The 23,046-nt window shown below is 44.6% G+C and overlaps 1 protein-coding gene across 6 annotated transcripts in view; it reads left to right on the top strand.

Annotated features, from left to right (window-relative positions):
• SYCP2L (synaptonemal complex protein 2 like) overlaps positions 1–23,046 on the top strand; it is a 1,177,754-nt gene that overhangs the window by 678,877 nt on the left and 475,831 nt on the right. For all 6 annotated transcript variants that reach the window (XM_085606974.1, XM_085606977.1, XM_085606975.1 and 3 more), the window contains exons 21-22: positions 514–571; positions 8,939–9,012. In XM_085606974.1, the coding sequence (XP_085463100.1) occupies positions 514–571; positions 8,939–9,012 (132 nt within the window). The remainder of the gene's footprint in view (positions 1–513; positions 572–8,938; positions 9,013–23,046) is intronic.

Here is a 23,046-nt window from a genome sequence, read left to right as displayed (position 1 = left end):
AAAGTAAAAAACATTGTCATTTTCACCGCCAAGAGCTATAACTTTCCCAAATGCGAGACCTATTGCTTTGCAAATGATTGGTATTACAGCAATTAATTGAAAACACTCTTTCAACTTTATTGAAATGTTATAAAATGGCTTAGTAGAATTTAGACTTGTGATACTTACTCTTTACATTCTTAACCCAAACTACTGAGGATGTGTAGTTGATTTTACAATACTTTTATTCTATAACTTTTCACGATAAAGGCATTGTAATGTTGCTTATTCTAATATAATTTGAATTCTAAAAATTTTAAAAACACTGGAAATTCACATGCATTCAATGGAAAAAACTGCCTGTGATTAGTATGGTCAAACCTAAGCTACTAAAAATGAATTACTGTGGTCATCTAGGCATACTTCTCATATGGTACAAGGTTTGTCTTTTTCAATGTGTGAAAATATTAAGCAGTGATTCAATGTGTTGTTTTTATTAATGACATTAAATAACCTACCCAATCTTCCTTATAGTGAGCAACCAATTGATGTTTCAGGAGAGAGTGAAGTTCTCTGTGAGGATGTGTCAAAGGTATGTTTGTTCTCCATTTATGTTTCTCGCTTTATTACCTTTTACCTAAGAAAAATAGAGTTGCTCTTTACCTTTACAGCAGATAGAAATATAGGTGTTAAGACCATATTTTCCATATAATTCCTGCCCCTTTCTATGGATAGCAGCCCTGCATAGTTACATTTCCATAGCTACTGTAACTGGAAAATTGACAATGTATTTAATCTTTAGAGACTAGTTTTTTCATTTCTCATTTAAAAAACACTCCCCCGAACAAAGTGTTAGTCCCACACACCAAGCAATAGTGGAATTCAGACTGAAACAGTGACAAAGAAAAAGTGGACATCACATTTCTCTTCTATTTACATATACTGTTCAGATGTGACTGACAAGCTGGCCCCACACAGTTAATAAGCTCTAGGACATTGAGCCCTAATCATATGTGATCAAAAACCGGGTTCAATTGTGGTCATCCTCAGTTGACTATTTGCAATCCTTGGGTATCTATGGCTTGACCATGAACAGTAAAATGGGTCTTCTAGTCTTCAATCCAAACGTAGATGAGCTCGACAATGAATAGAAAACCTGAACAAGAGAAAATATTCAAACATTGATTAGTATTCTAAGAACCAAAGAATATAGTAAGGATTCTGCAGACTGTGGTGAAACGTCGAACAGCTCATCAGAGACTTTCAAATCATGAAGTAGTAAGCACCCTGGAGGGATTCGAGATCGTAAGAAGTGCCACCTGCACTCGAAGCAGATTGGTTCACTTAGAGCAAGTAAAGGTTATTCTACAGACAGTTCAAGCAGGTAAGGAAACAATGGTCGGACAGGCCTTAACAGGGCCGCAAATGATGTCCTAAGTCCTAACTTCACTCCAAAAATATCCATATCCGACATCACAAAGGGCAGACATTCATGTCAAACCAGGTTCGCCCAGCTCTCAATGAGGTGGCTGTCATGGCGGCTTTGGTTGGCAGCTGCAGTTGACAGTGGAGTCTCAATCATCCGCTCCTCCTATATTTAACATCCTGAAATTGAAAGATTTGGTGGTCTTGATGCATATCACTTTCAGTCTGGCAGAAACCAACACTCCAATCCACTATGGCATTGCAGACGCCAGGAAAATGCTCTAATTTGATGGGAATAATTTGATCTAGGGAATTAGGTCTAGTTTATTTATGAGGTTCTCTGCTTATTTCAATCTTATGCCTTTTCCTGGCCACCAGATGATAGAACAATTGAACATCTCGAGGCCTTACAGCTTGGCTGGTAAACTAAAGGAGATGCCTATAAGTCAAATGTTTTGCGGACACACTTCTACCACTGAAACACATCCTTCTCTTTTTTGCTGTTATAGGTATTGTCACAGTGTGCCAATTAATAAATTCCATATGAGCTGAAAAAATAGCTCCAGATTTCCAGAACACCATGTTTTTAAGTCACTTCCGATGGTTTCTCTTGTCTTGGTCAATGAGAAATCAAGTTGGCGTAATAGGAACTTTATCAGCAGGAGTGAGTCCTGAGACACTGCATTGCTTGATAATATTCGCTATCTGGAAGGATAACCAGGACAAAGTAAGAAAGTAAACAGCTAATTAAGGTCAACAGGGGTGGATTCTATGCTGACAGAACCCACTTTATCACCTGATTAGTGACTATCATGTTGTGTGCGGGCAAATTGAGAACCAAAGTAATCACTAGAAAGCCCAGGCCTAAATAAATTGAGATGAGGTTTAGGGGTGGCAAATGTTGAATCGGAGGAGTGGCATGTTGAAGCATAATTATGATCTTTGTGATGAGTATGCGGCATACAACTATGAAGAGTGCAGAGCGTACCCCTGGTTCTCACAAAAACAGTGACCTGATTTGAGGAATCTCTGAATCGCTAAAATGTGCTGGAGAATCTGGAGCGAAAGCCGGCATATTTGAAATTCTTGTTGTCCCAGAGGAACTGGAGTGAGGCCTGTCAAAACTGTCAAAAAGTTGTCCTGTGTATTGTTTTCCCGTTCTGGCCAGCATATTGAAAACCCACATTAACATGAGTTTCTGGTTCATGGATATATTGAAAACCTCAGCACTTGGGACCAACTATTAGGACATTATGAGAAGCTTTTTGGGGTGGCAATTAATGTCTCTTCACCGGGCACCTGCCCTCGTGGTATTAAACTCATTGCTCTTCCTTTCCTAAACATGCACAATCCTGTTCCTTTGAATGTCAGGTCCATGTACAGATCTGGCAGCTGTGTATTCAGCTTTGTGTTTTTGCCGATTTACCAAGTCATGGGCATTTATGGTAAGGTTCATCGTAGATTAAGTTCATTCTTTCAAGGAAGGTTCAACAGGTGAAGGGTGTGAAATGTATATCCCCAGTAATCACAGGGAGCACGGCTGTCGCTGTTTATGTGGCCTTGATGCCCTCCAGCCTGTCTGATTGAGTTCAGGATCCCAGATTCTATCTGATCTGAAAGGGGATTTTAGGGATAACGTGAGTGTGGCTGAATTTGGGATTGTTCCTTAAAGCAGTTTGTAATAGGTTTTTTTGCATTATATAATACAACTAAAAACAAGCAGACGGCAGTGCAGAAATGGTAGGCATTTACTGCACTATTAGGGATACGAGTCCCAGATCCTGCTCCAGGGCTGTGTTGCTCTCTATCAGCTTCTACTGTGGTGGTCTCAGGCGACAGATGCACCACCATAGGCCTGAATACGAGTAGGCCTTTTTATCTGATTAAATTTATAAGCTGAATTGTCATGGTATTTATTCTACTTTTTTGTAAATATGGGTTTTAGGAAAATGTATATGTTCAAATTGTACTTGTTATGTTTTTATGGTCTTTTAATGTTTTATTTTAATAACTGCCCCTTGTACATTTATTTTATCTTTGTACTCTATGGCTTTTATTAGCCAAATAATGAATATTTGACTGAGTAGGCTACCGAATATTGCAAACCATACAAATCTGACACTTGACATCTTTTACGACTTTTTGGGAAATAGTGTGAATTTTAGTGACTACCATACCCAAAGCAGCTTGTCCCGGTAAATACCTGGTCCTTTCCCCTTGTTAAATTCTGGCAGGTATGGCCTGCTGAAATTTAAGAAAGGGTGCAATCTTTCACACCTGGTAATTACCACGTGCAGTAAACATGGCGCCTCATTAAACTGCCACCCGCCTGCACGCCGTGGAGGTTTAATGAGACACTTGAAATAAGGAACCCATTTTTCTCGTCCTTCCCCGGAGTCTGGCCAAAATCAAGAGATTAAGTTATCAATCAATCAATCAATCATAGTATTTGTAAAGCGTGCTACTCACCCGTGAGGGTCTCAAGGCGCTGAGGGGTGGGGGGGGGGGGGAAGTTTCGCTACTGCTCGAAGAGCCAGGCCTTGAGGAGTCTTCTGAAGGCGAGTAGGTCTTCGGTCTGCCGTAGGTGGGTAGGTAGGGTGTTCCAGGTCTTGGCGGCGAGGTAGGAGAAGGCTCTACCGCCGGAGGTTGTTCGTTTGATGCGGGGGACGGCACCGAGGTCGAGGCTGGCGGAGCGGAGCTGGCGGGTGGGGGTGTGGAAGCTGAGTCTGCTGTTCAGGTAGGCTGGTCCGGTGTCGTGGAGTGCTTTGTGTGCGTGGGTGAGGACTTTCAAGGTGATCCTCTTGTCGACGGGGAGCCAGTGTAGGTTTGTCAGGTGGGGGGTGATGTGGCTGCGGCGGGGGATGTTGACGATCAGTCGGGCGGAGGCATTTTGGATGCGCTGTAGTCGTCGTAGGTGTTTGGCTGGGATTCCGGCGTAGAGTGCGTTGCCGTAGTCCAGCCTGCTGCTGACGAGGGCCTGTGTCACCGTTCTTCTTGTTTCGGTCGGGATCCACTTGTAGATCCTGCGAAGCGTGCGGAGGGTGTTGTAGCAGGAGGAGGAGATGGTGTTGACCTGTTTGGACATGGAGAGGGAGGAGTCGAGGATGAATCCTAGATTGCGTGCGTGGTCGGTTGGTGTTGGTGCTGTCCCCAGAGTGGTCGGCCACCAGTCATCCCAGGCCGAGGGGTTGGGTCTGAGGATGAGGACCTCCGTCTTGTTCAAGTTCAGTTTCAGCCGGCTGCTCCTCATCCAGTCGGCGATGGCCTTCATTCCGTCGTGGATGTTGGTTTTGGCGGTGCGTGGGTCCTTGGTGAGGGAGAGGATAAAGGTATATGAGTTGAACATCAAATCCGCGTCATCATTTACTGTCATTTTCTAGGCCATACCATATCAAAAATGTGCACCATAATCGCTGAAAATGGAGGATTCCAGGTCTTCATTGATTATCGAATTTAGTGCTACATTGAGCCTAAGTTTAATGCATCCAGAAATGTTTTAGGAAATCCAAAGCTATTGGAATCGGCTCTTCTTTATTTTGGGCCCACGAAAGTTAAAGCATTTAAATACAACTGGGCAGCATTTAGACTGGCTTAATATTGAGCCTCTGATTAAAAGGAGTGTGTTGTTTCTCATGTGGAAAATGGATAACAACTGCTCATTTAGTGGTTTGCCCTGCCCTGCCCTGCATGTTTTAAATGGCCTTTTAGGGCCCAGCAGTTCGCATCACTCTCATAACTTCTGATCCCAACATGGTGGGAATCGTGCTTCGTGGGGAGGTGGGGGAGGACTGAAGATTTCATGGGCTTTGTTTTGGAACATTTATAAGGGATTGGTGACTTGCATATCTTCGGTTGTAGATAAAGATATAATTACTGCACCATGCTCTTCATAGTGACATGCGGCTGCTCTATTCTTTACAGTAAGTGTCATCTGTATGGAGCTGTTAGCCCCAATAATGGGGGCATATTATTTTTCATGGGTCATTGTTTATATTCTGAATTCTTTTACTTTTTTCATGATATTGTATATTTTGTATTGGTTTTGTCATTTTCTCATTAGTAATCCCAACAGTGCTTTATTTTTAAAATGAGGAATGCAGGTGCCCAAAGGTCTGTTAGCAGCCCGTGCTGGTGCAACTAAATGTTGGTGCTCCAAATACTAAGGCTGGTAGTCCTGAGTACACCCCATGCATCTTTAAACTGCAACCAGACAATCCCTGCCTCTTCATCTCACTTTTGCAGATCCCAGATTTCTCCCTATGTGGAGGGTTTTCCGTCTTTCTCTTCCTTGGTCTTTCCGCCAAGTTTGTTTTCCCTCTCTTGATAGGGAAATGTCTGATGCAAGAAAATAAGTGCGAGTCCCCAAAAATAAGTGCCGATGGCAACCACCAGCTCAAATTAAGCACTGAATCTTAAACTAAAACCTGCTCTATGCACTGAAAGCAGCTGAATCAAGGCGTCCAACAATGGAAAATACAGCAGCCACGGCACAGCTTTTCCTGCCATTTCTAAGAGTATGTTTCACTTATTTTGAGTATCTGAGTCCTGCTTTGTTTTAGAGGTCATCCTAACTTTAGCCGTGATCAGAGTTTTGTTTAAGATGTTGGCAGCCGCCCAGGTTCAATTATTCTTCAAAATAAATATATCCTTAGCTTAATTCACAATTATTCAAAGTCCTTAATAAATCAACATCGAGAAGGTCTTCTTTATCATCTTTTATTTCAGATCAACTTCTCCAACAACAGTTCTAGCCGCGGCTAGGACTTTTGTTGGAGAAGTTGATCTGAAATAAAAGAAGATAAAGAAGACCTTCTCGATGTTGATTTATTAAGGACTTTGAATAATTGTGAATTAAGCTCAGGATATATTTATTTTCTGTGTTTAAATGGTGTGGAATTACTATACCATCTGGTATATGGTGGATGGCCGTTGCCATATCCTTTGAGCTATTTATATTTGAATTGCTTTTTTATTTCACAACTCTGCGCAATGGTTACCCAGCCATCCATTCCGTAAAGTATTTTCAATTATTCTTCATTTGGTTCCATCTTGTGAAGTACCACATCTTCTTTCCACTCTTGTGGCCTACATCTTTAGTCATGTCTTATTAGAGATTATGTGAATCATAATACTGAAATGGCCCCCCTAAACCCATGTTCGGGAGCAGAACATGGCAGTAGTTGGGGTGTAGTGAGTCTTTCACCCTCCTGAACCCCAATGCCACAGCCTCTGCTACAAAAATGATCCCTACATCTCTGCCTTTTAGTCTGGTCTTGAACTTTCACTTGTCACTTTGTCTATTGTCTGTCCATCCTAACTTCAGCAGGAATCATCATCCCGATGCTTGCTTTCTGCTTCCCTTGTTCTAGTTCTGCTTCTCCAGTATTAGAATGCAGTTTCTTGCTGTTCTTATCAATAGCAACATGAATCTAGTCTTGGACTCTGTGCGAGGTAGCTGACCACACTTGAATCGTGCCTGCTTTGCTCGTATGAACATTGTCTGTAATGTCCACCAATTAAATAGGCAGTAAAACATAAGACACAATGACTGTAATTGTATTGCGACTTGCAAAGTTCTTTCAGTTGTTGTTTGAATATGCATTGAGGAGTGCCCTGAATACTGGTGTATTTCCAAATAAATTCTCTCTTCGAAGAAAGCTTGATCAGAGAAGAAGCCAAGCGACTGCCATCTTGGATTCCATTCCATTATTTTATGCCTTGACCACAAAACCAGGAGCTTGTACAGAAGTGACATAGTGTGACTATTCCTCAGCACAAATAGAAATCATACTACCAAAACTTGCAGAGAGCAGCATTGGTGGGTTCTTAACTATCGACACTTCATACCGGGTTTGCTTTGATCAAATCTGGTTTCCGGCGTCTATTCCAGCCATTTGATAATATAATGCAAGCAATTGCTATAAAGGCAGAATTTCCAGACTTTAGAGATCTCTCTGACTTTTCCTTCACATCTGCACAACTATAGTTAGTTGTCCGCATCTTTAGTTCTTGCCGTGACCCCTTCTCTGAGAGAAAGGGCAATATTATTTTGGAATGATCTGTTTTGGATCCTAATAAAAATGGTAGCCTAGGACCATACAAAGAGCAGAATGCCAGCACAAGTGCCAAGATGATAATAGATGAATGGAAACAAGGCCTGGGAGAAAGGATTTCTTTAATCTACAGGGATCTTATTAGTATCAATCCCAAGATCAGTCTGACCTACAGATGGCCTCAAGCAACACAATAACCACGAATATTTGTTGGGCTGCCCCATTAGTCCACTTACAAATAATGTGGAACTATTTCTTATTTAATTAAACCGGTTTATAGAACGGTGGACATTCTTTGAATTTTGTAAAACTGTTAAGAACAGTTTTAGAGCTGTATAATATTTTCATAAATATATATTGAATACCTTTCCCCTATAGTACTCGTATCCAATAACTTTTTTCAAATGAAAGTTAGTTTTGGTACACCTTGAGGCATATGTTTCTGCATTCATCTAATTTGCGTACTCGGAATTCAAAACTCCTGACCAATAAGATTTGTAAGCGGAAATGGTGCTTTTCGTAAGCAGATAAGAATACATGAGAAGCGTGTCCTATATTGATTGAGGACTAAATACAACATTGCCCAAAGTATTATTTTCTATTGTGAAAAGGTAATTGCATCGGCTAATGAAAGAAACACTGCCACTAATGGAGTATATTTCCAGTAGTTGCAAATACCCTAAGAAGTTGAGCATATTTCCGCTCGAAGTTATACATTTATGTGTAGATCCAAAACATGTTCCCTATCAAAATAAAGATCGTGCAGCTCTCGGAGGTTAAAAGCAGAAGCTTCCATTTTTAAAAGTGGTTTTTAAAAGTGGAATACAGGCATTTGAGAGTTTAAAAAAAAAAAAAAAAAGATGGTAACTATTATTAGATAACTACATATGGAACATGTACGTATATATTTGAACTTTCATCTCTTGGGCATAAGTGAAGGCTATGTTGTTTATTAACAATACTTATAAACGCAAAAGAGGGTATCAAAATGTACCAGTACGTTGATGTAAAGTTAGTATATAGAAGATGGATGCATTCTGATGCTGTGCCAAAGACGACGAACTTCAAAGGATCATGGTCTTCAGAGGTTATAAAAGAGATGAGCAAAAGAGTTCACTGGGTGATAAAGGAGAGAATTATATAGGAAAGGGAATACTGTTTGGGCAAAAAGCAAGTAGACTCATTTAAAAATCTTTGTCAGTAACATAAAAGGCACTTTACTCAAATGGAAACCAAATTGAACAGTGCCAACATGTTTTCATAGTCCTTAGTAGCAAATATATTACATTGACCAACTTAACTTGCTTATGATTTCACTGATACATTGTATTAAATTATTCATGCACGTTCAGTAAATGGTGCTTCTAAAAAAAATGTGGCAGATGTATATATTTTTTTTAAACGAACCTATTCTGAAAACCTGTTAAACCATTTCCACTGGTAATTATAACCATAATACGTTTTGTTTTTGTTTGTTATAGAAATGTACACCCGAAAAGGTTAATGCTAATGTTAAGAGGAGAAAATCCAGTTCCAAGAATACAGCCAAGTCAAAGTACAGTAGAAGTTTCAGATGTATATTTTTCTTTGTACTTCTGAATGCATGATTTATGTTTCATTGTGAAATTCCTCCCTCCCACCTTAGTTGAGAATCCGGATACTACAAGATGGAGCTGGAGAAAGTTAAAGCATCCACAGAGTTGTGCGACCCTATGCACACCAGAGTCCTCTCCCTCCTGGTAAACATCCTTTACAATGACTGCGTTACAATGCAGTCCATTACCCCACATTGTTTACTCAGAAAAAACTTTTAGAACGCAGGGCTTTACTCCGCAAACCAATGCAACGCATTGCACATTACAATGCCCCAGTGGAGTTAGAAGAGTAAATTGTGTTGTAATGGATAATGCGTTGTAATGGAATGCATTGCTAAGCCTTGCGTTGTAAAAACATTTGCGGACTAAAAAATGCAGGGTAATGGCACGCATTGTAAAAGCGTATGAAGTAAGGAGACATATTCCTCACTCCACATTCACAGCTGTAGATTTAAAGGGGCTGTCTTACGTAGAGTAAAAAAGTTAATGCATCTTTAACATTTACTAGCAAAAGGCATTGTAGAATGTTGAGGTGTTTGATATCTGCTCGTATTTTGAGATGTAGTGATATTCACTTAACGGTTCTTTTAAACCATTCCCTCAGTGTCTGGTCTAGCATTCAGGTCAGGAATACACTTAAACCACTTCATTCCTTTGATGGAGGTTTCATTTTTCACTGGGATGTCTGGTTCTTGAACATTAAGATAGCCAATCACTTGGTACTGGGACTGAACCAGAACTGCGCCCATTACTCTCAGTAGAGGAAACCTAATCAATCCAAAGAGGCTAAGAATGATAAACCTGGAGTATGCCCCTTTATTCTTGGTCTCTGTTCCCCACTTTAGTTCTGATTGCCTGTAAAGCTGAACCAGTATTCCAAGTTACAAAATAGATGCAGCTGTTGTGCTGCAGGTGAGCACCACTCCCCTGGTACTAAACTAGCCAGTACAAATCGTCAACTGTCTGATGAAGTTGTGAAGCCCCTGGGCTCTTCTCATACAAATGACTTGTTTATTGAATCCCTGTATACACTTTTTTTCATAAACCGCTCTGCACTAAAAAATAAGACCATAGATAGATTTTCTGATTCTCCTGAGAAAGTTAGTGGGTTCTAACTATAAAGAATGCTTTACAGTGATGCAGTGCCCAAGAGATGATTTTAACACACTTTTTAGAGCACCATAGAAAATATTCTTTGTTCACTGTCAAACTTTCCTCTTTTGGGACCCATCCTTACCCCCTGACATATGTCCACAGTCTCAATTGGCAGAGCATAATTTAAAATATTTTATTTGGTCTCAGATCACATCAATCCTAGCATATAGAATCTTCATCTGCAGAGACGATTGCAAACAATATCGCAATAGCACTGTGCACAGAAGAGTTCTGAAAATTGTAAATTGGAAAACAAACAATTCTGCTTGTTTTCCTGCATAAAACTATAAATCGTATTTGCAAGTGTAAATATAGAGGAAAGAAGTCCCCACACATTGGGAAAGCTGATTCATCCCTGGTAATTGTTTCCATTATGCTAAAAAAGGGAGAGTTCAGGAAAACCTCAAGACAATTTCTGAGACTCATGATCCCAGTGAATCCCTAAGACTGCAGATGAACCCTCCTCCCCCAATCCCAGACTTTTAGCTCCCTGAGGACATTTCCTGTGATTTGGGAGTCCACCCATTGGTCTCATTACCATGTAGTCTTGAGGAGTTAGCCCCACCTTGACCTTTTGCAAGCTGTTTCTCACTGTATATACCTCTCACATCCGATCCAATCTGAATAAAGAGAAGATTTTGAACGCAGCTTTGGAAATTGAATTATAATTCTTGATTATTCAAATGTACATCTGTTGTGTGGTGCATCGGATGAACTTTGTTTAACTTTGTATAGTCATGTCAGGACCTCACCTTGACAGTGGGTGCTTGTTCTATGTGCACATGGTCAAAATATATGGCTATTGCTGCTATTAAAAATAAATTGGGGATATCATGACAGGTGCAATTACTGGTAGGGTTTTCACTGTTGAGTTTAGATATTTATTAAAAGCACTTACCTTACACTGCCACTCTATGTTCTCCATTACTAATAATGGGTTGACCCTGTGTCCCTGAGAACCTGGGTATGTATGATATATAACAAAGTGGTTCTGTCGGGAATGTGGCAATTTCTTTGTTCAATATTCAAACACTCAATTTTCAATAGAAAACATTTATTGTTATTTATTCCATTAGGTTTGTAAATGTTTTCTATTGAAAATTGAGTGTTTGAATATTGAACAAAGAAATTGCCACATTCCCGACAGAACTACTTCGTTATATATCACTCTATGTTCTCCAGCATGTCCGCACTCTGCAGCACGTCCTCCGATAGCGAAGCCCACAGCCAACTCTCTCATCCAATCAGGACGCTGTTCTCATGCTGTTAAGCAGCATAAGTGAAGCATCTTGATCTGCTGGAGTGGGCTGTCTCTATGCTCCAAAAGGCACTGTATGCCTGTGCCTGCTCTGACAGCCGGGTTGGAGAGGTTTGAAATGCACATGTCGGTTTGGCTGTAGCAAGGTAGCCTGCCAAACCAACATGTGAAATTCAAACTGAAGTAGCCACTCATCACTGCTGCCAATCATTGTCAGCGTGATGCACTGGGCCGCCATGCCTTCACACTCCATTTGCTTCCAGAGAGTTTGCCTGTTTTCCTCCGTCTCTTCCCTACCCGCTCCCCGCTTCCCGCCACCGCCGCTAACCCCGCCCCTTTTTTCTTTCTGTACCCTCCCCGCTCCCGCCTCCCAGCTGCTCCGCCCCCCTCGCACTTGGCCATATATGGCGACCGTGCGACGTGAGTGTGACCTAGCTTAGGACACCCCCCGTGCCACACGGCCACCAGCTGCTGCGTGTGCCTCCCCGCCTGTCTGCCTCGCTGCCCCGGCCACCGCCGTATGACCATGCCCCCTGCCACCGAGCGGCGTGGGCTCCGTGTAGCGCTGAGCTCGCCTGTCCTGCAGGCTCCTATTCCCCGCTTTCTCAACGTGTGCCCCTTTGTATTTTGTAATTATTGTGTTTGTGATATTGTAATTTCTGCCTGATTGCGCGTTTGCCTGTTTTCCTCCGTCTCTTCCCTACCCGCTCCCCGCTTCCCGCCACCGCCGCTAACCCCGCCCCTTTTTTCTTTCTGTACCCTCCCCGCTCCCAGCTGCTCCGCCCCCCTCGCACTTGGCCATATATGGCGACCGTGCGACGCAGGTGAGTGTGACCTAGCTTAGGACACCCCCCGCGCCGCACGGCCACCAGCTGCTGCATGTGCCTCCCCGCCTGTCTGCCTCGCTGCCCCGGCCGCCGCCGTGTGACCACGCCCCCTGCCACCGAGCGGCGTGGGCTCCGTGTAGCGCTGAGCTCGCCTGTCCTGCAGGCTCCTATTCACCGCTTTCTCGACGTGTGCCCCTTTGTATTTTGTAATTATTGTGTTTGTGATATTGTAATTTCTGCCTGATTGCGCGTTTGCCTGTTTTCCTCCGTCTCTTCCCTACCCGCTCCCCGCTTCCCGCCACCGCCGCTAACCCCGCCCCTTTTTTCTTTCTGTACCCTCCCCGCTCCCGCCTCCCAGCTGCTCCGCCCCCTCGCACTTCGCCATATATGGCGACCGGGCGAACGCGCAGCAGTCACGCGCAGCGGGCGCGCCGATTGTGCGCCGAAGGCGCGCCAAAGGTAAGCCTGTCTGCGCCCGTCCGCGCCCAGTGCCAGGACCCCTGGCCCTCGAGGACCCCTGCCCATCCGCCGGACGTACACCGCCGCCACCCTCAACGCGCTCAACACCGGCCGAATCCCAGGATGCTACCGAGCCACCCCGAGACGCACCCACGGACCCTTCAGCTGCCACGCCTGCAAGTTCACCTGCATCCGGACCTGCCTCGCACCAGCACCCGCCAAGCCGAACACCAGCAGCAACCACCTCAAGTGCATCCTGCTCAACACCTGCTCCATCCACAGACACGCCATCGAACTCTGGAACCTCCTCGACACCACAGCCCCCGACGTTGCCTTCCTCACGGAAACCTGGATGAACGACTCCTCAGCGCCCGACATCGCCATCGCTATCCCAGAGGGCTACAAGATCACCCAGAGGGACCGCACCGCCAACCAGATGGGAGGAGGCATCGCCATCATCCACAGGGACACCATCCGCATCACGACCAACACCGACGACACCCTGACCACCGCCGAACACCTGCACTTCCAGATCCACACCGACCCAAAGACCACCCTCAGAGGCACCCTGATCTACCGACCCCCGGGACCACGCACACAATTCAGCGAGGACATCGCCGACTTCGTCTGCCCGCATGCCCTCCCCTCCGCTGACTACCACCTCCTGGGGGACCTCAACTTCCACCTGGAGAACAACAGCGACCGCAACACCATCACCCTGCTCGCCAACCTCGCCAACCTCGGACTCAAGCAGCTGGTGTCCACCCCCACCCACCTCGCCGGACACACACTCGACGGCGTCTTCTCATCCAGCAAAGACATCGCCTTCAGCCACGCCACAGGACTCCACTGGACAGACCACAGCTGCGTCCACTTCACCTTCAGAAGAACGACGATCCACCACCACCAGCAACAGGTTGCCCGAAGAAGCTGGAACAAGATCACAGCCGACCAGCTCGCCGCTTCCCTGAGCCAGCACCCTCCTGCCAGCTCAGCGAACCCCAGCCAGGCCGCCGACAACCTCACGAAGTGGATCAGCAACTGCGCGGACGAACTCGCCCCTCTGAGGACCCCGCCCAGCAGACCCGGCAGCAAGAAATCCCCATGGTTCACCGACGAACTCAAGAGCTCCAAGAAGAACTGCCGAGCCCTCAAGAAAGTCTGGAGAAGGGAACCAACACCGGACAACATGAACGCCCTCAAGCTTGCCACCCGGAAGCACCACCTTCTGATCCGCGCCACCAAGATAACTGCTTTCAAGGACCGCTGGACAACAACGCACACAACTGCAAGGAACTCTTCAACATCGTGAAAGAGCTCTCCAACCCCAACGCCGGAAACAACGACATCACCCCATCGCAAGACCTCTGCAACTCCCTCGCCTCCTACTTCCACAACAAGATCGCGGACATACACAACAGCTTCAGCATTCAACCGACGCACGCCACGACTGCAGCAACACCGCCCACCACCACCCTCCGCGCCTGGACTCCGATCAGCACCGAAGATACCATCCGCATGATGAACTCCATCCACTCCGGATCTCCGACCGACCCCTGCCCTCACCACGTCTTCAACATGGCCGACGCTGTCATCGCACCCCACCTGCGGGACATCATCAACACCTCCTTCGACACCGCCACCTTCCCGGAGAGCTGGAAACACGCCGAACTCAGCGCTCTACTCAAGAAACCAACAGCCGACCCCACCGACCTCAAGAATTACCGCCCCATCTCGCTCCTCCCGTTTCCAGCTAAAGTCATCGAGAAGACCGTCAACAAACAGCTGGCCGCCTTCCTCGAGACGAATGGATCCCTCGACCCCTCACAGTCTGGCTTCCGAGCCAACCACAGCACCGAGACCGCCCTCATCGCTGCCACCGATGACATCCGAGCCCTGATGGACAACGGAGAAACAGCGGCCCTCATCCTCCTAGACCTCTCCGCGGCATTCGACACTGTCTGCCACCGCACCCTAGTGCAGCGCCTCAGCAACGTCGGAATCCAGGAGAAGGCACTGGAATGGATCATCTCCTTCCTCGACGGAAGAACACAGAGAGTCCGCCTACCACCGTACAAGTCAGAGGCCACCGAAGTCATCTACGGCGTCCCTCAAGGATCCTCGCTGAGCCCCACCCTCTTCAACGTCTACATGAGCCCCCTCGCGGCCATCGCACGCCAACACAACCTCAACATCATCTCCTACGCCAATGACACCCAGCTGATCCTCTCCCTGACCAACGACCCCGCCGCCGCCAGAGCCAACCTTCACGAAGGGATGAAAGATGTAGCCGAGTGGATGACGACCAGCCGCCTGAAACTGAACTCAGACAAGACGGAGGTCCTCATCCTGGGCTCCTCGCCCTCCGCCTGGGATGACTCCTGGTGGCCCCCCGCCCTGGGCACCGCACCCAAACCGACGGACCACGCACGCAACCTGGGCTTCATCCTGGACTCTTCCCTCTCCATGACCAGACAAGTCAACGCCGTCTCCTCGTCGTGCTTCAACATCCTGCGCATGCTACGGAAGATCTTCCGGTGGATCCCCACCGAGACCAGGAAGACTGTCACCCAGGCCCTCGTCACCAGCCGACTGGACTACGGCAACGCCCTCTACGCCAGAACCACCGCCAAGCTCCAGAAGAGACTCCAACGGATCCAGAACGCCTCAGCCAGACTCATCCTCGACATCCCACGTAACAGCCACATCTCCGGACATCTGAGAGACCTGCATTGGCTCCCCGTCAACAAAAGAATCACCTTCCGTCTCCTCACCCACGCACACAAAGCCCTACACGATCAAGGCCCGAGCTACCTCAACAACCGCATCAACTTCTACGCTCCCAAACGCCACCTCCGATCAGCCAGCCACGCCCTCGCCGCCGTCCCCCCGCATCCAAAGAGCGACAACAGGAGGAAGGTCCTTCTCCTACCTGGCCGCCAAGACCTGAAACTCCCTCCCAACCGACCTGCGCCTGACCCAAGACCACCTCTCCTTCAGGAAGAAGCTCAAGACCTGGCTGTTCGAGCAGTAACGGCACCCCCCCCCCGCCCCCCCCCAGCGCCTTGAGACCCTACGGGTAAGTAGTGCGCTCTATAAATGTCGTTGATTGATTGAGAGAGTAAAAAATAAAATGGTAATACAATTATTTTATTACCATTTTATTTTTCACGCTTTCTGCTCAGCAGTGTGGGAGAGCGACACTCCTCCGCTGGCATGGGAAAACCACCACTGAGACCTGTATGGACTTTGTTGTGGCAATTTCAGAATGTGGAGCCAAGTGCTGCCACTTCCTTATTCTTGAGAATAACACCCTGCTGAAGCACTTGTGGCTTGACCTGCTACTGACCTTGTGTGTATGGAAGCAACAAGACCGAAAAGAGTACATAAATGTGGAATACAGCACCAATAAATATTGTATATAGCATTAGTTCTTCAAGCATCCATTGGGACTCATACTGGCTAATTATCGCAGTAAAGTGCCAAAGGTTTTCTAAGTTTTTATTTTGCCTCTTACATTGAGCCTACTGGGGAAAAAATAGAAGTCTCAGTTGTATGGAGAATGCAATGGGAGTTTTTTTCTCCACCGTAGTTTCCAGTTACTTACTGTTCACTGGAGACAAAAAGGCTCAGAGCAAGGATCTGTTCACTGCCAGTGGAAAATTCATCTTCTATCTTAGATCTTAGTCTTAAGTTATACCAAACATTTACCCAAAGAGGTATTTTCAGGATTGCTAAACCAGTCAACCCGGTCAGTCTAAGTCAGGTACTTCATTAAACAAAGAAGTGGTAACTTACACACTGTATTCTAGTATCGAAGATGGGTAATAATTAAAGAGCCAGGCTTGAGGGTCTTCCTTTAATGAAGGCATCAATGCTATAGAAGCTTGGCTCTAAAAAGCACATTTACACAGGGGCGGCTATTGAGACTAATAATATATAAACCCAATATTCTGTACAATTTGTAAAAGTGTACGATCATTTGCATCTAACTTTATTTCAAGGCACGGGAAACCCATGTCACACAGTTTAAAATCTGAATGATTTAAAAGTCCTAAGCAAACTAAAAATTGACATACCATGCTCTAGAACTTGACAAGAAATGTTTTGATCTACTTTTACTTTGTTGTTTTACTTAGCTTGGGACAGTGACCATAAATTGAGTTTTGTCTGTATTAATGGTCTACAATTATGCAGTAAATAAGGTTTTGGGATCAGTTTCATGCAGCAGCCTCTATCTGGAACAGCAAGAAACGTTTTACTGGATGATGTATATAACATCCTGGTTTCAAGGGAACAAACCTGCCAGTCATAAATTAAAATGTGTGCCCAAACAAATTGTCAATAATCTGAGATATACACACAGAGTTGCAGGAGCTATACAATTAACCACAGCCTTCACTAACCAACTCCAACAGATTTGCTCAGACACTCCTTGGTCACTCTAAAACCTTTCGCATCCTCCTCACCTACCCATTAGAACTGAAACAATACCAATCCCTTAGAGTTCTTTGAAAGATCGCAATGAAGAACAATTTGATTTTATTTATAAAGTGACGGACCCCTTGTCACTCCAAAGTGATCAAGAATCAGAAATTGAGGTAATAAAGCAAAAGGACAACTTATTTTTAAACAATTTGGCTCCTCAAATAAGAAAACTGAAGTAGGGTCTTAAAGTTTCTAGCAAATACTTCAATTGCAAATTCTTTCATCAAAACGAAATGCCGATTCTTCTAACACCAGTGATGGGAATCTCAGTCCAAGCATGACCGTATCGTGCAAAATCAGCAGACAAGTTAACCAGATAGTTTTTCTTTCTCCAAAAAGCTACTTTGCCAAATGCAATAATGAGACTTCAAACTGAAAGGAAGAAATTCTCAATATCTGACTAACCCTTTATCATATAAAATCACTTCATGCTCAATGTTAACAGCACTGTGCATCCCTGTTGCAAGTTTTTTAAACAATTCCGGGGATGTAATTCTGAACAATCCTAAATCCAAACTTTCAACATGTTGTCAGAACCTTATCCTGCACGAAATAATCTTTTTACACAATATTGCCTCTGTGATAATGTCTTTGCTATTGATGGACTAAGGGGCTGATTACGATGTCGGAACAAGTTGCCTCCACCCGACATCATCTCAGTTTGGTCGCATTCCTACATTTTACAATGGGAGCATGCATTCCAACTGTAAACCAGCTGGAATGCATGCTCCCGTTGTAAAATGGGAGGTGCAGTTCATCCCTGCACCCCATGGCAGGCACCTTCATGTGCCTGCCACGGGGTGCAGGAATCAACAGGGAGGGCACCATAGGTGCCTCCTTTGCTTCCAACCCGAGGCTGTGCACCCAAGCGGGCCCTGCTGGGGACTCCAAAAGGTGAGTTCCGACAGCCTTTCCGTGTTGGAAAGGCCGGCATGTAAAGGCTGCAGAAACCCGATATCGTAAGCCTAAGGGCGGAAAGAGCCACCTTTGGGATTACAGGCCGCATTCCGACTGCCCAACAGGCTCTCCAAGCCGGCCGGAATGACCGGTCAGATTCCTTTCCAACCGCATTCATTGTAAAGAGGCGGTCGGAAAGAAATCGGACTGGCATATTACGATGTGGTCAGAGAGGCTCCAATAGCATCGTAATAGAACCCATAGTCTTTAACCATCTTAAACATACAATATTCTCCCCACCCCTTAAAACATTCACTCCATTAAATACTGGCAAACTATTGTCCGGTTTCTGACTTCTCTCATCCACAAACTCCTGGAAGGAGTACTGTTGCATCCATTATAGTGCTATTTTGAATATAACCAGCTCATTAAAGATCTCCATTCAAGTTTAGGATGTTCAAGATGGTTGGAATCAACTTTGTCTTATGGAGGAACTCCTCACCACACTCAACATAGGCCGTCTTAATTCTTCTGGATCTCTATGTTGCCTATGTCACTTTTGACCTTGATATTCTACCGCAGAGTTTGAGATTGTTTTGTGATGTTCAGCATTACCTTTAAAAGGTTCAGCTCCTTTCTTCCTCAGCAAGTGCAAAACTTTGTCCAGAATCTTCCGCCTGCAGATCTTTGTGCGGTGTCACCCATATGTTCACCCTCTACCCTTTCCTGTTTAATTGCTACATGTTGTCCCTGTCTCAGCCACTAAGTAAGAGATCCACCTCCAGTTGTGAGCCAATTTCACTCCAATCTACATCCACCTTGATAACATTTCTGAGGGCGACAACACCATCACTAACAGTAGAGATAGGCTTTCCTGTTTTCAGTTTCTATTTTTGTAACTTCTGGTGGGGTCTTTTCAGTGTTTTCAAGTGATTTCAATACCTTAAAACAACAGTGGTTATCAGCAGTTATACATTTTTGCGCCATTAAAAACAACAGAAACGGTGTTTTCCGGTGTTTATGGAAAGTGTTGCGTTTATTATTGCTTGCTTTCTGCACTGATTGTGCATGGTATATAGACAGTGTACGTACAGTGTATATGACGTCCAAATAAATTTTTTCAAATCAAACTTATTGCAGTACACCATACAATACTACTTCTTCTTTGTTCATGTGCGCTCGCTCTTTCCTTCTCATGTAAAGCTTTATCTGTGAAAAGGCCCTCTCAACATTGGCACTTGAGACGGGCAACGCCAAAACAGCCAGTACACAATTTGCTAACTCTGGCCACTGACATAGCTTTCCCTGCCAATACTGGTGCACTTGAATATTACGATTCTCTGGGCAGGTTCTGCAACATTTGCATTGAACTGGACTCTTATGCCTTCAGAGTTATTGTAGCGGTCAAAAATAAAGCAGCACTTTTGAAACTACGGAAAAAATGCCCCTTTATGGAAGGGATCTAGAATTTGTAAGAGTAGCCTGCTCTCAAGGAGTTGTTTCACATATACACCAATTATGCTGAACACTTGGCAGACAAGGGTGTTTTCAGACTCTAGTATTTTTATTATGTCCACTACAGCACCTACGTTTTCCTGTAAAAATCCAAGAATGCAGTACAGTGTACTTTTTTCACATCACTATCAATATGAGACCAAATATCCTCACATTTCTTGCCTTTGGCATCATCACTCAGCAAAAATTCTGTAAACAGTTGCCACATGGATAATATTGTAATCACAGCCCCTTGGACTGAAAACCATCAGCTAAGTGACACAGTTGGGATGACTCTTTCTTTGATGCCACACAAAGCACAACATGAGAAATATTTGCGTTTTAGTTCCCGCGCATAACAAAACAGTGCACCAGATTGGACTAAAAAGTTAATAGAATTCATCACTAACTCTGAAGAATGTAAAGATTATTTCAGCATATTAAACAAGTGGCAACAATCTCTTACAGGGAAGCACTTCAGCTCAGGTATCGATTTTGTCCGGTCATCACACAACCTTTTTATATACGTAGCTGAATCACTGCAAATACAAACAAAATCACTCCAATCTTTGTTGAACGCGGAAAGAACGTTATAGCAGCAGCATTCCAAGTGACACTTCGATCCATGTTATCCAAAAGTCTGGTGTCATGTTTTCAGCACTATCCCATATGCTTGGTGATAGCACTCTTTACACATATACTTGTCACTATGCCTTGCATTGAATGTTTAAAGCCTGAAGTGTTGGCAATTCACCTACTATCAATACTGACTCACTAGAAACTGGGGGCTGATATATCAAGGGTGTTATCCATATTCTCTGGGTAAGTGTGATGGCACATATTGGGAAAGATTCTTATGAAACCAGCCATTTTACTTATCAGTGAAAGACTCAAAAGCAGCCAAAATATAAAATATGTTTTTGATAGTTCCTGATTCTCTGCAGTTTATAAAATAATTGAACAAGACCTAAAACATGCTTCTTTAGACCAAAGACCACAAAATCGAAAAAAGAAAAAGGAGAAGAAATAATATTTTAGTGACATCCCTAAACAACAAAACTCAAGCAGAATAATGTTAGCCCAGTCTTTCTTGCTGCTAGCTTGTATAACAAAGTTATATTCTGTTGGCCCCTTCAGGAAGAAAAAAAATTACTCTTTCGTTCTTCTTTTCCTTTCTCTGAATGACGTTTATTTTGTGGTTGTGAGGTGTTGTTTCAGTGTTTGTGTTTACACTTGTGAGGGCTATTACCCTTTCGGTGGGGTTTTATCAGTTATTATAGGTTTAAACCTAAAACCTGACAACATACGTATAGACAATGTTATACACCAGATAAGAACTCCCTGTGTCCTTATGAGTTTAAAATAGAAACCTTAATTTTAGGTGGGTCAAGTTGACGCTTTCTAGACCATTCTAAGGCCCATCAGTTGTGGAACTTCTCTCTTCACTGCACATAGAGCTAAAAACCTGAGGATTAATTTTAACTAGATCCTCTCATTCACCCCTCAAATCAGTGCTGTGTTCAGCAAGGTCATCAAGCATCTAGCCTTACTTTACAAACACCTCCCTCTACTGCAAATCTCTCACCGAACTGAACTTGCAACATATCCTGTTTCAGTTAATATAGCCTTATAGCCTGCCGTAGCGGGCTATACCGGCTATTAAAGACCCACTCCAGTGTTAAAGGCCCCAGCTGAAAGCGAGGGCCTTTAACAAGGGAGTGGGACTTTAATAGCCGGTATAGCCTAGCTACGAAGGACTATAAGGCTATTAGAACATTCTGCCACTAGAGGGCAGAATGTTCTAAGAAATAAAACAAAGGCCTCATGGAGCCCGAGGGGATTTCAATCCCCTCGAGCTTTGAGAGGCCTTTGTGAAAAAATTGGAATGTTGCTTTGCGTGCCTTTACCGGCCCGTAGAAACACGGAGCACTCCATTGTCTTTAATGGAGCTCCCAACATCCCAATGTTCTAATATAGGTTATTGTATCCATTTGTAATCTGATTTAAATGGCTTCCAAAACATAACTGCAGAGGCTCCAAAATCAGTCAGATAAGATGCACTTGAATGTACACAAAATAACACTTTTACTGACAGTATTTGGTGTGGTAGCTATATTCTACATTAGTAATGAGCTTCATTAAACCTTTTAGACTCCTAGATGGGAAGGCTGACTTCCGCAGGGTACCTTTTATCAGGCCAGTCTATATGGATTTAAGAGTGAACTTAGCTTTCTAAATGTGAGGCCCCAGTTGGGCTTACACCTCTGACTCATACTGTAATTTTGGCAGCTCCTCAAGTCAAAGGCTTTGTGCTGGGCTGAGTCTCTTGTTAATCTTGGGTCTCCCCCATGGTGTAAAGGAGCATGAACACCACTTCAGACTGGCCACTTCCCCCACCGAAAAGTCTAAAATCTAAATGTCTCGAGTCTCCTTAGGTCTCATGCACTGGAAATCCTGGGATTGTTCTCTTCCCCTCCACAAGGCTCCAGTGTAGTCTATTAACCCTTTCCAACCTCTACTAATTGTTGCATTGGGATACATTGTCTGTGTCAATTAATGGAAACCACACAGTTTAAATGTTCTACTTTCGAGGAAATAAGCGCAATCATGTTCACGTTAAATTACACATTGGGTAATCCTCAACCATCTGGGCTTGCATGAATTTGTACTTGTCATAAGTCAATAACTGCATTTCTTATGGTCATTTCAGTGACTGACTCTGAGAATGTACTCAACAATGACCTGACTGTCAGTGCTATGATCTGGAGAATCCGTGCAACATTTAAAACGATGGATTTAACCCAGATCTCTTGACTGGGGAAGAATGTCTGCATTGTCAGCATTCCGTCCATCAATTGTTTGTTGTAACGCTTTTCGCCCTAAGTGGGATGGGTATTCCCAGATGTGGGACCCGTGCTCACTACGCCACTGGAGTCAAGCTATCCTGGCTGATGACAGCTGATAGCCAGAAACCGGTCCTAGGATGCTTGATTCCGGTCCAGGGAAGACATGGCTTGGCAGTTCGGACTGGACTGTTCCCATGAGGCACAGGGTCAAGACTGATTTGCATATGGCCATGTCTGAACTGGGGTGGCGTAGTGGGCAAAAAAACGATGGATTTAACCCAGATCTCTTGACTGGGGGAGAATGTCTGCATTGTCAGCATTCCGTCCATCAATTGTTTGTTGTAACGCTTTTCGCCCTAAGTGGGATGGGTATTCCCAGACGTGGGACCCGTGCTCACTACGCCACTGGAGTCAAGCTATCCTGGCTGATGACGGCTGATAGCCAGAAACCGGTCCTAGGATGCTTGATTCCGGTCCAGGGAAGACATGGCTTGGCAGTTCGGACTGGACTGTTCCCATGAGGCACAGGGTCAAGACTGATTTGCATATGGCCATGTCTGCACTGGGGTG

Source organism: Triturus cristatus, chromosome 5_2, assembly GCF_964204655.1.
Source record: "Triturus cristatus chromosome 5_2, aTriCri1.1, whole genome shotgun sequence".
NCBI classification, from domain to species: domain Eukaryota; kingdom Metazoa; phylum Chordata; class Amphibia; order Caudata; family Salamandridae; genus Triturus; species Triturus cristatus.
Note: the sequence above shows the minus strand (reverse complement) of the source record. Positions and strands in the feature narration are given on the sequence as shown.